At 41.3% G+C, this 15,694-nt stretch overlaps 1 protein-coding gene across 1 annotated transcript in view; it reads right to left on the reverse strand.

Annotated features, from left to right (window-relative positions):
* Window positions 1–8,422: 8,422 nt before the first annotated feature.
* anos1 (anosmin 1) overlaps window positions 8,423–15,694 on the reverse strand; it is a 42,405-nt gene continuing 35,133 nt past the window's right edge. The window contains exons 10-14 of the mRNA XM_008275630.1: window positions 13,624–13,712; window positions 12,307–12,478; window positions 11,578–11,798; window positions 10,764–10,905; window positions 8,423–9,585 (exon numbers count right to left, since the gene is read on the reverse strand). Coding sequence (XP_008273852.1) covers window positions 9,527–9,585; window positions 10,764–10,905; window positions 11,578–11,798; window positions 12,307–12,478; window positions 13,624–13,712 — 683 coding nt within the window. The 3' untranslated portion in view covers window positions 8,423–9,526. The remainder of the gene's footprint in view (window positions 9,586–10,763; window positions 10,906–11,577; window positions 11,799–12,306; window positions 12,479–13,623; window positions 13,713–15,694) is intronic.

Below are 15,694 nucleotides of genomic sequence, written 5' to 3' on the forward strand. Positions count from 1 at the left end.
CTGTGGTTTTACAGGTTCTGTGTCAGACTGTTTCTTGGCCCGAACTTTGCAAAGTGTCCTATTTCCAGTCTTGGAGCTTCACATTTATCACTATTACGAGAGCAGCATCAATCTTTTCATCTTAACTCTCAGTAAGAAAGTGCACATGTAAGTATTCTTTTACTTTGCTGAAGTTTTATCTGGCCATTGGATTCTTTGCCATATAAGTACAGTTAAATAATGAATATGGTGTCTCTACCAAGCGGAAAAAACATACATGCCTACATGCTTTTAGTATGTGTTTTATCTCCCATTTATTCATATTAAATTTGCAGTCAGTTATCATGTTGGTACAGTATATAACATTTACAACAGTATCATCTAGAATATAGTTTCTTTTACGATTGATTTTTGCATATGAGCCCGTTCAGTATCAAACATTAGGTTGAGTTAGTTTCGAACAAAGTGTAAGAAGTTTGCTTTTACATAAGAGTAATTGAAATGCAATGCAGAAACCCACTAAACAGATGATGGTGAAAGATCATCAGCGTTGAAAAGAATCTGCAACGCATTAGGAGCCTTGCTTGGAGGAGCAGATGAAAGGCGCTGCCCTTGTATTAAAAGGACTGCTGGGGAGGTGAAGGATTCTCCTCAGGAGAAATCAGAAACACTCTTTTCCCACTGGCGCACTGACAGTAACTCACCGAGCTGTCAATCCATTTGAATCAAATTACAGCGATGTTTCAAACGGTCTATTTTAAACGCGGAATGACATAAGTCTGAGAGATTGCTAGTTTCACATTGTGAAGGCTGTTTTCAATCAGATCTGCACAATATTTCATTGTCTTTGGGGCTCGAAGAAGAGATGAGCACAGGGATGAATTGAGTTCAACGAGATCTTTGGCAATATCGTATAATCACAGATGTGAGAAGAAAGAGTTGTGGTAAACATGGCACAAGTCACATGAAGCAGTAAATTACTTAAGAACTGAAAGAAGGAAAATGTTTGTTTTCTTTGTACATATGAATGTAGCAGGACCTATTGAGACAACCACAGTGTGCTCACAAATCAGCTGTGGGCCAAACTCCCCTGGAACTTTGTGGTTTGTAAGGAGTCATTCTGTTTGAAGTGTTTAGTCAAACGCTTCAGCCCGTCTCACAAGACAAAGCTTCTTGAGCAGAGTAATTCAACATCAAATAATTAAAAACCCCAAAGTGCGTCGATGCAGTCATCCGATGTCAGCGCAAGGGAGTAAACTGAACCTGGAAAATATGCTTCAGGGTTCTGTCATAAGTGATGAAAAGCAGATTGTCCCAGAAACTATCAGATAAGTAGCTGATAATGTCATTTATCCCAAAGGTGGGACGTGGTTAACAGCCACTTACCATCAAAGCGTGGAAAAAGACAGATCATCCCTTGTTAAGCTGCGCTGTGAAAACCTTCCTAACATGTATACCATATGGTTTTTTGCTCCTCGCGAGTGTCATAAACGTCTTACAGGCTGCACGGGCACAGCGTAGCCTGTCCTGACACTGAATCACAGGATTCCCTCAGCTCACCTAAATCTTGGCTCCACTCAACACCTCAACACAAACGGAACTGTTTATGTTGCAAACAGGCTTGAAAAAGCATACTTGCAATGGTGCATTTAGACAAGGGATTTATGATCAGGATGTTACAACTCTGTTTCGTACGCTTGATCCACCCGTAGGCCCCGCGGATCCACCCAGTGCAGGTTAAAGGGCTGCATGTTGTGGCACATTTGCATCTAATATCTGTTAATACCCGCTTCAATCCGGTAATTATTTGATGAATGGGGACGCCGACAAAGGCTTCAGAGGTATGACAGTGAGATATATGAGCCTGAGCCGCTCACCACTGTCTTCTCCATCTGAGACAAACAAGACCAGGCTGTGCTTCCAAGCATGCTGAGGCACAGGAAACGGTCAGCCATCACTGAGGTCATAAATTGAAGTAATGAAAGTATTGGATGTTACTTTTTTTTCTGTGCGTGCTTTGCTAATGAGGTCGAGTTTATAAAGGTTTCGTATTAAGTTGTGGCTAACAGCATTATTTATGCTTTGGAAATTCATTCTTTCATTATTCAAGACATTTTTAAGGGCAATATTTGGGCAGTTTATTGGAAAGTGTAATGGCAGGACTCTTTATCAATAACTTGTTAGCAATTCTCCTATATGGGCTGTGGCATAAACAGTGAGCAAGTTATTAATAAGGCTGTATTGAACCCCCCCAAAAAAGTCAATTAGAATTAGAATTAAAGAGCCAATTAAACACAGTAAACTTATCTTTGACAACAACCCAACATTTTAACCGAAAATGGTTTATTACTGATTCATAAAGTATTAATAAATAATTTATTATTTATGAAGTAATTAGTGAGTAACGCTGATTTATATTCATATATGTGCAGAAATGTAAGTTTATATTTCTAAAATATTTACATATTTCATAGCCAGGAGCATCACTCAGTGTGTTTTTTTTTTTTTTTGCTTTACAAAGTCAAAGTATTCAGTCCACCTTCAGTGAGGCTGGCATGCGGCAAAAGACGCCAAGGACCAGGGAGCGCGAGCAGTTGACTTTCACCAGCCAGGCCCTCTGTTTGACATCATGTTTTCTTAATGAGAGCCAGCTGCCCGCAAACATCAGCATTCGACTTCATACCAGCATGAAAAAACATGAAAGTTAGAACTTTAAACATGTCCAGATTCCTTTTGTACGCCACGGGCAGAACTCGCCTGCTCGTCAGCATTACAATCAATGGTGCCTGTGATCATCAAGGGTGGAAATGAGCTCTTAGCCTTGGAGCACACACACACACACACACACACACACGGCATGAAATACTGCACATTCATTATGTAAACATTGTGGTTAGCTCAGCCATGTGCGAGCTTTTTTTTTTTTTTTTTTTTTAAATGTATTTAGATCATCAACATCTTCATTCAAAACACAAACCCCAAAAATCTGATTATCCGGGCGATAATTTATTTGTGGAGTCAATCGTTGTTTCGTGTTTTTTGGGGGGGCTCTTAAAGCTTGTGCCTCTGCAGGCCAGTGATTGCAGATATAAGCTGTTCTTTTACAGCGTAATCAATTTCATGCTCCCTTTTCAGCTCATGCCTCATTTATGATTTTCTCAGTACAACAAATGGATTTAACAGAGATTTTGAAAAGCGTCCCAGCGCTGTTATTGTGCACAGTAATGACCTCTGATGCCATCTCACTATATGTAAACAAGCACACACGTATCTTCAATTTCGGCAATCATGTGTTGATTCGCAGCAGCTTTTTCATGTTTACAGAGAGCACAGAAGACAGAAAAATGGGCTGTTAAAAAAAGATTTTCCAATCTGGAGCAACCGAGAGGCAGACAGTTTATTCTGAAAAATCTCAAACAGCACAACTTTCTTCTGAGCTGAAGTAACAATCAGATGATTTGTTTATTGTAGACAAAGCAAAATTAACTGTGTGGATGTTAATCTCTAAACAGAACACCTTTTTTTCCTGCTTTTTTCACTGCTCCTTTTTCTGTCACGCAAGTTTATTTTGAGCTACAGAGGAAGCTGAGGCGCTGAAGCACGTTGTTTTCACATCAAATTATGCCTGTCATAATTCACTCTCTTACTGTAACAGACACATTGTATAGCAGATGCAGCACCTTATTAACACCTTTGAAGCTCAGAGTTGGAGATGCGTTTTCAGTGTTGGGTTCTTGTGCCTGTGGTGGGCCGGCGGGGGAAAGGTGGAGGAAGCTCTGTTCTCCCCTGACAATATCTGTTTCAACATCCTCCGTGTGGATTCCGTCTGAACTCAACCCCTGACCCTTCCCTTGTCCCTGAGCCGGGGCTCTGCCCTCACGCTGCCGTCCGTCCTCCTGGGTACAGCTGACCTGTGAACTTTGCCTCGCCCCAGAGGCCCGGCTACCGACCCGGCGCAAAGACTTCACAGGAGAAAAGAACACAAGACGGAAAGTTTCTCCTTATTGCCAGTCATGCCTGGGGCGGGTATTGTATTGAGAAAAAGCTGACACCGGCCGGTCCCGATGTAAATGTGTCAGCTGCTGTATTTCTTTAGTCATTGCCTTAAAATATATAATTGAGAGCAAAGTTTACTTTAGTACAAGCTCCCATGACAGTGGATTGACCACTGTGAATACGATAGCAAACTTCTTAACTTCATTAATTAGGGGTGGGTCACTCAGGTCAACATGTGTTTATTCTGAGGAAGGAGCATCAAGGGGATTAACACTAATCAGAGGGGATTATAAACAGCTATTACCCAGCTGGATGGTACTTTCTTGCCTGATCTCTTCACTTTGTATTCCCGTGGAGAAGGATGTTTAGTTTGGAAAGAGGGATTTAGATAAAGATTCTTCTGGTGACGTTTTCTTTGTAAACACAAACATATAGGACCTCTTACCTACCTTTGACCCAAAGTGTGTTTCAACTCAGGATGGAGGGGAAATGTCTGCAACGTGTTTCATCGTGGAGCCGCATTTCTCTTCAGGGGACGCCTGTTTAGTCACTTGAAGCTGCAGTTGTTGTTTTATCGAACTGCATTATACACAGCAGAAAGCACACGATATGCTCACTCTTTACTACGTTTCAGAGAGAAATGTACTTTCTACTCCAGTATGTTAGTATGATCAGACTGTAGAATACAGTATGAAGCATTGCCACGGATGAAAAGATCATATAAGCAGCATAACCTGGACCAGCTGCAACAATAAAATGTTGCTTGTATTTTAACCCTCTGAACCCCAGAAACCTGCCGGGAGCTTTAAAAGACATGTTATCGTTTAAAAAATTGACAAAATTACCATTTATCAGAGCCAGAAACTGTAAAAACAGGAAGAATAATTGGATTTTGAACTTTCAGACCTTAAATGTGTCACGAGTGACTCACTGTTCCATCAGGAAATACGTTCAAATCTAAGCTTAAGATCGTGACATTTAATCACTTGATTCGACATTTCTCATTTTAAAAATTGACAAAAATATTTAAAATTCTCAAAATAAAAACAATCATAATGGACTAAGCAGAGATTTTTTTTGCTGAGGGAGAAAATGTAAATCCAAAATGTAAATATTATTAAGTAATAAATTGATTCATTAATATCTATAATATGTAGAGTCATTTCCCCCCTCTATTGGTGACACCACTGAGTTAAAATGTGACAGAAATCGTACTTTTACTTCTAGAATTAAGCAACCTAAACACTGAGAGATATTATTTCTGCCACCCACATCGCATCTCACTACAAATGTTTAATATATCTTCACAAGTTTACATTAACATTAAGCTCCCTGACGCTGTCAACGAAAACGTAACATTGGATTTACTGTACTACTATTATCTTGCACTGGCTTGTTTATTTGTAAAAAAACATGATTAAATAAGTTATATGATAACAGCTCAGCATGACGCACTTTGTACAGCTTCAGTTTGGCATTTTTCATCTATAAAATATACGCCACTCTCCAAGAGCCCAGCCTGAATCTTGGAAATCACGTTCCCCTGTGGAGCTGCAGAGGCAAAGGGGGGAATTGTTGCTACAATAAAAGGCAGAAAAAAAATAAATAAATGCATTATCTGCCTGTCTATGGATGTGCCAATGGTTTTACTTCAATGTCCTGGTAATACTGCTTTTTAATCACAGCGCAGACATGCTTGTCAAGCTTTTCACTTTGTCAGCCTTTAAAGAACAGGAGGCGAATACTACGCTTGTCAACAGCGTTGTAGCTCCAGCGCTCGTATAATGTGTGGCATGCATGTTCTCAGGTCTGTCCATGTGTTCTGGTCTTCATTAGACTTAGACTGAACATCTTTGCGGCCTGACAGGGAGATCCTTTCATGTGTCCCCTGCATGGTCCCGCTCACCAGAGCCTAACCAGAAACATGCCACTGCCCAGGGCAAGGTCAGATTTCTCACCATACCACAGCATTAAAGCAACATTGCCTGTCCTAATGGAAGGGGTGGAAAAGTAACTCTAGTTATTTTTCATCAATCTCACAGACAATATATTCCATCTCATCAAATCGAAGACATAGCAACGCAACAAAAAAAAAAACAGTCCATGTGGTAGTAATCTGCTCGATGATCTCACTGACCCGAAACTCACAAGAGAGCGAAATTTGGAGCTCTCAAATTGTTCAGGTCACGATGATCTGTGTCATCTCAAAAAATGGAAAGTAAAGTCCATCCATTTTATTCTTCGCCTCATACTTCAAAGTCAGGCTTGTATTGTACCCATCGTAAAAAAAAACACAAATTTCCACCCGTCCTTTAAGGAGTAATGTTACAGTTTCTCCGTCAAGTATTGTGGGATGACCCGTAAAAGTGGCTTAGATTGATAAATAGTGATGCATGGCTCATTGCAATGTTAATCTGCAGAACGGGTGCTGAGAGGTCAGAAGAAATGTGTGGGAGAAACAGCCCATCTTTGTGCCCCTCTGAAAGGACTCACTGTGGTATTCTCAATCCTAATGAAATAAGCACTAATGTCAACCAGGACATGGGTAAATATTTGACTGGCTGAGATTATTCAAAGAGCCAAATGAATAATATCGTTCTTCAGAAATATGTGTCTAAATTTGAAAGCAATATCCCCTGCCTGACTTTCACAATAGGGACGTAATGTCATGCAAAGTGTATAAGCCCTCACTGGCCTTGTACCATCAGAGACAAAGCTTTTGTACCGACGACCGGCCCATTATTTAGTTGTTGCATTTTTTTTCCCTTTCTTTTATGTCCTCGGAGACTTGGACGTCTTGCAACATGCCTCAAAGGAGGCTGGAGGCCCTTTTGTTTTGAGGTTTTCACACTTGAGGGCCATGGTATTTTGTGTGTGCAGAGAGGGGACTGTGACAAGCTGAAAGGGAGAGGGGCTGGGCTGGCTCGCACAGAAAAGGAGCCCTCGCTAAACACTGGCCCGGCTCCTAGAAAAGAGAGAGGGATTAGTGTGCACAGACCAAGGAACTAATCTCCTGTGACATAATAGAACTGTACATAAACAACATCCCTGAGAAGTGAGTGGCGAAGCATTGACTGACTGAAGAGGCTGAGTGTGTGAACGCAAAGGGCTCGGAATAATTTGTCGCTCGCCGTGGAAAACGGTGATGAGAACCGACTTTGGCCAGAGGATTTTAAACATCTGGATGGCATCATCTCTTCGCAAACACGCACTTATGACAACAAGAGAACACAAATATCCAAAATACTTTAATAGAGACACAAACCATGTTGTGTGATTTCTGAATTTTGTTCACACTTACGATGCTAAATTAACACTGATTAACCATAACAGAAGGAAGAAGGAGAAATATCATTTTGCCAGTAGCTTCCTTGAATAATATTTGCAATTTGGGGACACTAGTTGTCTTTTGATCAAATTAAGGCAAATTAGAACGCAACCTGAACCACTGATGGCATGTTTTTACAGAAAGTATGTATCTTCCTATTCCTTACATCTACAGAGCCATATAAAAGCCGGCCTAATTGGTCTGTGTTTGATTCACTGTTGGATAAATTATGGGGTTTTATGAACCTCTGCTGATAGGAAATTGATGGAATCACGACACAAACTGGACGAGCAGTTGTCTTTAACATCCAAAACGTCCCATTTGGGTGTCATTCACAAACAAAGCAGGTGCAGCGGTTTGAATGTTCCGTTGACCTCGAAAACGGAAGCGCTTAGTGTTTCTATTCACCTCCAAACACGACAAATACCTCATTAACAAGCGCCTGAACCACCAGCTGGCGAGGACACTTATGTTCAACAGTGCAACGCAAGACAATTTTCTCACTTAATGAACTTAACGTAATGACAACAACCGCACATCATATATCTCGCTTGGAAAGCTTTTAAGAATGTAAGGTAATGCATGTCAGAACGCCTGGATACATGTGATAAAACACATAAAAGTTGTGCGGCATTTAATACAATTTGGCATGCATCGGGATTATTAAATACGTGTTTTCACGCAACATACACAAACAGCTCAGCTTGAGGTTTTAACACCTAAAATGACACCTTACACACACACACAGTACACCAGGCTTCACTCTTACAGTGTCACTCTTGGCTTTATTTTCTTGTAAACATTTCCACTTTACGTTTTACGAGGGCCAAAGGCCGCCGAGCAGAAGAGGTATTTAACGCTCTCCGAGAAGCAGAGCATTATGCGGACTGTTGGCTGGTGAATTTGCTCAGGCCGCGGAGCTCGATGACCTGTTTATTTGGACTTGCGGAGCACGTGTCTCCTGGACCGATCAGCGAATAGGCCGTAAACAGAGTCTGCTATGAAGGATTTTACAGCCAAAATAAGCAACGGCGATTGCCAAAATAGCTGAGCATTGGGAGGAAAAGCATGTCCGTCCAGTCCTCACGGCAGGTTGGATCAAACAAACAGCAAAGCAGCACAGGTTAAGGATTATTTTATTACTTAGCAGTTTGTACAGTTTTCTACCATGGAAAAATAACATGTAACATAAGACTGTATTTACAATTCCATTTTTACAAAATGTCTTTACAAGATTTTTTGCCGGTTCAAAAATTGGAGACTAAAACGCACAAAACATACACATTCACACACATCCAAACCAAACTTTGTAATACACACATAAATAAATATAGACATTCACTGACTGCTCCACGACAAATATTTCTACAGCCAAGAACATGTACAATTCATCATTTCCACACAAGTTATAATTTCATTAATAAACATTACATATTACTTCCAATATAATTCTTTTGTTAATCTGTTAATGAAATATTGCTAACATATTGAAAAGAGGTAACACAGACATTATTTCATGCCAACAGAATGCTAACGGTTGTCATGCAAAACCATTACAGGCTTTCAATTTGAAGCGAGTAATTCTTTTACAGCTCTAAAATCAAATGTACTACATGCAACATACTACGTGAATTATTCTGGGTTAGACGACGATGACTTTAGTTACATTATCCATCAGTACTGACTGTATGCCTAAGCGCCTCTTGAGTGGGTAACACAAAATAAATAGATGCATTTCTACTTTTCTTTCTTCATGAGTCAACAATTGTTTTACAGTTTCTGATATTTCCAACCGTCCACGTTCAACCGTCTTCGAGTTCCAAAAGTAATTGTGTTTCTTTTAACTGAATCCAATCAATGGTCTGAGGAGGGGGAGGGGGAGGGGATTCCTGGATCTTACTTTTTAATCTGGTATTTCATGTCTTCCTTGTGGGTGAACTGGGGAGCTGTGTACTAACCGACGCAGAATAGGAGGACCTTGCAGTATAACTTTTACTGTACAGACAAACCCGTCCGGTGACATACAAGTCAAGAGAGAGGGGTTAAGAAGGAATAGCTGACGTGTTGTGGAGCCCGGAGAAGATAGACCCATATTTCATGAGCAAAAAAGGGGGGTCAGTTCATGGTCTGGTGCGCTGTGTTTCTGTTTGGTTCCACACATTCCTTCCCTGACAGACAGGAGCAGAGAGCCACTGGTACTTCTCCCAACTGGGACTCACAAACTCAGTGTCTCTCCACCGTCGGCTTCTGGTGATGGGAGTGGTGCTGCCGGAGTCTGGGTCCTGGAAAGAGACACACATTCAAAGACCTGTCAAATACAACTTCGGATTGTGGTGTCGTAGTAATAATTGACTTAACTTTTAATGAACTTTTTTTCCGTACAGTATAAATCTTTTGCCACTTGCAAAGTCACATCTTTAACTCTGCAAAATTACCACCTTGTTAGCAAAAAGTTGCCCAATTTTCACATCCAACACCTCCTCTTTCTCACATGTTTGGGCTCTTTAGCTGCTACATCCCCCGCTAGGTTCACTGAGTAGCCATTCGGTGCCAAAACAGAGAGAGCTGAGTGAAACTACAGTACATCATACACTGTCTGTAAAAGATGGATGCAGCGTCCAGGTCTCTGAGTAATGACCAGAAGAGGGCTAAGCTAATCTGGTTGCAAAATATAAATGACCGCACAAAAAAATAGTCAGAAGATGACACTTCTCCTGACTGGATTTTTTTTTTCCCAAATGAATTTATGGTCTCAAATTTTTATTTTGGAATTTATGGCCACATTTCAAAATAAATAAATGACAAAGCAGGGTATGCTGTGTGGCTGCCTTGTGATTGACATAGTACTGTGATTAGTATGAGTGTGCATTTTGTCTTGGAGCTCTCAGTCAGTTCTACCCCTCGCTCATCACTTTTTAATCCACAAAAACAAGACGACAAAAGCCAGAATTAAAACTCAAGACTTCAGAAGGACACAACGGCTGATATCATGGTGGCCATCTTTTATATGCCGTCTATGATCACTCTGAGAGACATATGATCCATTGTTGCTAATAAAATATAATGTTAATCATATTAAGTCATAGTTTAATATTTTGGAAAAAGGCAAAGAGTTTCCCCTTTTTTTCCAGTGTACTTGTAAAGCTACGCTTACCAGCTGCTGGCTGTAGCCTTTTATTTATTGCACACATGTTGAGGTTGGAATCAGATTTTGTATCTCCCTCTTGCCAGAAACAAATAAGCACATTAACTAAAATGCCAAGTGTCATATTTTTTAATATGACACGAAAACCTACATAAAGCGCTAAGCAGTGACCAGTAACACCCGTCAAACTAAATATTAGTTCCATCACAAACTTTCAGAGTAATAACAGAATGTTAAATCTTTTAGGTTATTGCTCAAAATGAGCAAATTATGGTACAACTCACAAATGATGCAAGTTGTTTGACAGCGACTTACGGTGTTGTATGACTGGTAATATGTTGGGGGTCTGGAAGGTCTTGACAGTGGCGGGACCTTCTCCTCCAGTCGTTATGACCTGAACCTCCAGTCTGTAGTAGGTGGACGGCCGCAGGTTGGAAACCACGAGCAAGTTATGATCCTGCAGAGCGGAGGGAGGAGAGCAGCAACAAGACATGCAATCAGCTGAAATACAACAGAGCACGTGTCTGAATTTGACAGGACTTTAATTTGAATGGGCTGTAAAACAGAGGAGCATAGCTGTCTTTGCACAAGCCACAGACAAAAACAAAGACTTTGTTTTCATACGGCTGGCTGTCTCTCTTTTTCACTGCCAGCTTGATAAAGCGTGCGGTGGGTGGTTTTATTTATAGACAAGCTCTAGAGGCTGGGAGGTGCAGATAGGCGGAACGTGTTGTTGATGGAGCAGATTATGTCAAAGAGCGGCTTTTTCAGAGCTCTCACGGAGGATGAAAGAGGAAGACGTGAAGGCGGATGAAAAGTTGGAGGAGGAGAACTTCCAGCAGGACACAACACTTCCTCAGATCTATGCCTGTGTCTGTCTACACACCACCGCTTATCGCAATATTCATGCAAAGAGGCCACAACAGTGTTATCCTCAAATCACTGTCACCTCTGACAGATGCTTTAAATTGAAAAGCAGATGATAAAATTTCCCATAGTGCAGGATAAGACCACTATAGATCATGCATATATTTATTTGTGGGATATAAAAACACTAAAAAAAAAAAAAAGGCTATGTACATATGCTGTTTGAGGGAGTTTAATCCAATTTGAGTGAAAGCAGACTTACTGGAGGCAGGATCTGGGACTGGGAGATGATGCTGTTGGGCAGGCTGTTTTGCCGGCTCTCGGTGGTGATCTCGGCCCAAGTGACCTGGAAGCCTGTGATTCGCTGATTTGGAGCCACCCGAGAGACACGCCAGAGAAAGTTGCCGGTGATGTTTCCCTCGTTGATGGAGAAGGAAGCCGTCAGGTTCTCTGGCTTAGCCAAAACCTTTGGAAGCCCCGGAGCTGTGAGGAGAAAGGTTGTGTTAATATTATTAGAGGAAATTGTTTTATATTTTGGGAAATGTGCTTTTTCGCTTCATTGCAGAGAATTAGATGAGGATATTGATACCACTATTAAAGCTTAAAACAAGGGGAAACTGCTCGCCTGGCTCTGTCGAAAATGTAACAAAATCTGCCAAACAGCCACTCTTGAAACATATGGTGCTAATTAACATGTTAAGTTTCCTTTTTTTTTTAGATAATTTCTACAAAAACTGAAGAGTAAAAATGACACTTTATAGTTCTATGGGAGTTTTTGTGATGGACTATTTCTCAGCTAGACGCAGAAATTTCCTGGAGTCGATGCCGTTTGCTAAGAATATCCTCTAAAATGTCGACCTATTCTTTGGCCTCTATATAGATTTTGTCCAACATCATGATTATAATATGCTCCTGTATCTAATTACTCCGTCTGCACTAATGCAGATCGATCGTAAAATGCCCTTTACGTGTCAAGCGGCTGAATGCTCACCTCCTTCCCCCGGGCAGGGGATGTGTTTGTGAGTCTTGCTGCGGATGGTAGCGCAGGATGGGGTGAGGAAGGTGGTGCTCTCGTCCTTGGAGCGTCTCTTGGACTTTAGCATGTGAACGGTGACTTTGTACTTGCAGGAGAACAGCAGACCCGGGAGGTTGATGTAGTTCTCCTGAGCAGAGAAACACATTATTCAGCCCTGATGACTTTGACATGTCACCCAGGTCAGGTCCCATGGAGCTTCAGAGATAATTAAATACACAGCACCGGGGCAGATCACATTCCCGCTCAAGCCTCAGGAATATGCCCCACATTACAGGACTACTTTGAACGCTCACATGGTCGGGGTTAGACCACCATTCTCTTCTTGAAAAGCACAATATACATGTTTGTTTCATAGCTTCTAAATGTAGCATAAGAAGCACAAGAAGAGCTCCTAAAAAGCAGCTGGATTTGTGTGCAATTTGCAACAAGAAAATAAATAAGCAAATCCATGTTAATGAATTCTGTGCAGCATTTCACTCTTTCCACTCATTACAAACTTTATTCATCTATTGATCTCGACAAAAAAAAAAAAAAAAGCTTTTCCCGTCTCTCTTCGAGGAATAAAAAAAAAAAATCCAGCTGACTAGTGGGTTTAGACCTCGCAGTAATAAAGAGGGCCCACATTAATAGGCAGTCCCCTGGGAAAGGGTGTGTGTATATTCCCTCTGATATGAAACAGCTTTGATCAAAAGTGAATGAGGCGCTGTGTTCACATAAAAGCACAAGCCTGGAATCCTTCCTGGTGATCTATAGAAAATGGATGTATATTTCCTAGCAACCGGAGTGCTGGTGCCCAAAGAATGTGTTGATTGCCAGGCTTTCTGCCATCCTGTATCAGCCTGAGCCCAAACAGTTAACCTCCCCTCCTCCAACAAAAAAATAAAAAAAAGTCTCCTACACAGACACTCCTGCATCCTAAAACAAAGCCCCATGCAGTAGCATGTCTGGGGCCGTTGGAGGTGAATGAACCCCCATTCCGGGAAACATTGTTTAAGTAAATGCGTTTTATTGGCCAACACACCACATGCCTGACCACACGACTGACTCATAATATTCAAAACAACAGCCAGTGACTTGCCCAGCGCAAATCCAACACAACAGGGCTTCGGGTTCACTCAGTTGACTTGTTTTCCTTAGCGGAGCTGTCTTTTCTGAGCATCAGACAAAGGGTTAGGCACGTGCTTTGCATAGCACGGAGCTGCTGATCGAGTCGTGGCTCTTTGCGCTGGACCCTCGGCTGGAGGCTGCGTGTAACGGCGGCTGGAGGCTAACCTGCGTGACGGATTTCTCTGGTCCCCGGGTCTCGTTGTGGCTGCAGTACTCGGGCATCCACTGGACATGGTAGCGACTCACAGTGGGGTCTGAGACGAGGGACGGATGAGAAGACAGAGTGAATGTCACTAAACAGAGAAACTACTTAGTATTCAGACTTCTTGCTTTTTTTTAATATGGTGTAAACATGCTCTATTACAAGGGAAAGAGCTTAGTTTAAATTCCATTTAAGTAAAAGTACGTACTCATTAGGTACACAATGATCCTTGCTGTATTAATTACTGGTGTCAAAATTATTAGAACAACAATCAGTTAGTGAATGAACTCACTGAAGACTGTTGCTGTATCCAAAAATGGAAGTTTCAGTTTGTATAATATAATGATTTGTTGCTTTTCTCTTTATATGGGCACAAATTGTAATCTGGACTGTTGATGGGCATTTTTAGCAATTTTCTTACCTGCAATTAATCAGTTAATATAAAAATCTAAACAAAAATCTAAAAAAAAGTTACACTGTGGACGGATCAGCTTCATCACAGGATGTGTTGAAGGTACTTTGTACAACGTAATAGAAGTTCATTCTCGAAGCAGTGGATCTTGGAAGATCATCGTATGTCTAATGTGACCTAATCTTAAAAAATCCTGAACCGAAGAACTCAAGAAGTGTTTTGGACGACAGGTGAAATGTCTCCAGGCCTAAAAAGAGAGGTCTAGCTGACTCCTACTGAAGCACTTAGGAATCTGTTAAGTAAACGGTAACAAGTGGCTGTAGTTCAGCTGGAATAACAGATCAGGAGTTGATCTAAATGAAGGTCGGTCATTCAATCCCTGAGCTCTTATTCCACACATCCACATTTATGACTATGTACAAGAATGTGACTGTGTGGACAAAATGAAACATGACGCCAACTGAATGTCATGTCGCCATAGCTGTCAAGTAAGTGTAGCAGGGTAAAAAGAGTAAGACTGGCGGTACACTTTCGGGGTCGTAATATTGTCATCTCCCCAATTTTGCCCCCTCTGTCCACGTGCAGTGCAAAATGTAACCACGCAACAATACACACATAGACATGACTTATTGCACGTTTGGAGCAAAGTCTTCCAAGTGGACACCCGCAGAATAGAAAAGGAGTATTACGCCTAATTTCCACATAGCTCTGTGTATGTATGTAAGTCAACCAAAACTCCATTTACTCCTATGCAAAGCTCAGTAACGTGTTTGCAACGTGTTTGTGTATTTTTTTCAGGGTGATCGCACCGGCAGAACCTTGAAAAAAACAAATCAGCTAACAGACTATTTAGCTGCTTGACTATGTTGACGATCAGGTTGTGTAAAAGTATGATTCAAAAAGAGTTTGTTTAACACATGCTAGCTGGGTGTGTGTACATGCATAGAGGTTCATGCGTCCTTGAGCAAAATATTCCACAAAATTAACTCCACACATGCAGGATAACCTCCTCGCTTGTCCCTCGCCATGCATTATTGATCATTTTTTTGTTGCCGTAATACTCCATGTGCATATTCCATAAAACACTAAACACCCTATGTCCCATGGCTGCAGTGAAGTTCATATGCATCTGTACAGAATTTCTTTTCCTTTCGTTGATTACCTGGAGGACACAGTCTGTATATTACAGACACCAAGCAAGAGCTGTGAGGAAACAATAGCAGCAACTCCACGTCCGCTTAACACTTGCGTCCCTCTTCTTCTGACATGGAGTGGAATCTCAATACCTTCAACTACACCGCACCCGCTGAGTGTTAATCTGATATCAGAAGACGATCTGACAGGCTGAAATGATTAACTGATGGGTATCTCGCAGATTACAACATTCCCTATCTGGGATCTGATATCACTATTTCCATTTTCGGTGCTCATGATAACGTCTGTGAAAATGAAAAGAAAGTTGAAAGCACTTCCTTCTTAATCTTTGCTTTAGCTTATCAATTATAATTTCCCTGTTTCCTAAACCCGTCTTTTTCGTCCGCTGAAAGCTCATCTCATGGACCAAACATGCTTCAACTTCAAGGATTTGTACGAGTGGAGCAGCAGCTGTGGTCATGTTGGGA

Source organism: Stegastes partitus, unplaced genomic scaffold (assembly GCF_000690725.1).
Source record: "Stegastes partitus isolate 25-593 unplaced genomic scaffold, Stegastes_partitus-1.0.2 Scaffold56, whole genome shotgun sequence".
In the NCBI taxonomy this organism is placed as follows: domain Eukaryota; kingdom Metazoa; phylum Chordata; class Actinopteri; family Pomacentridae; genus Stegastes; species Stegastes partitus.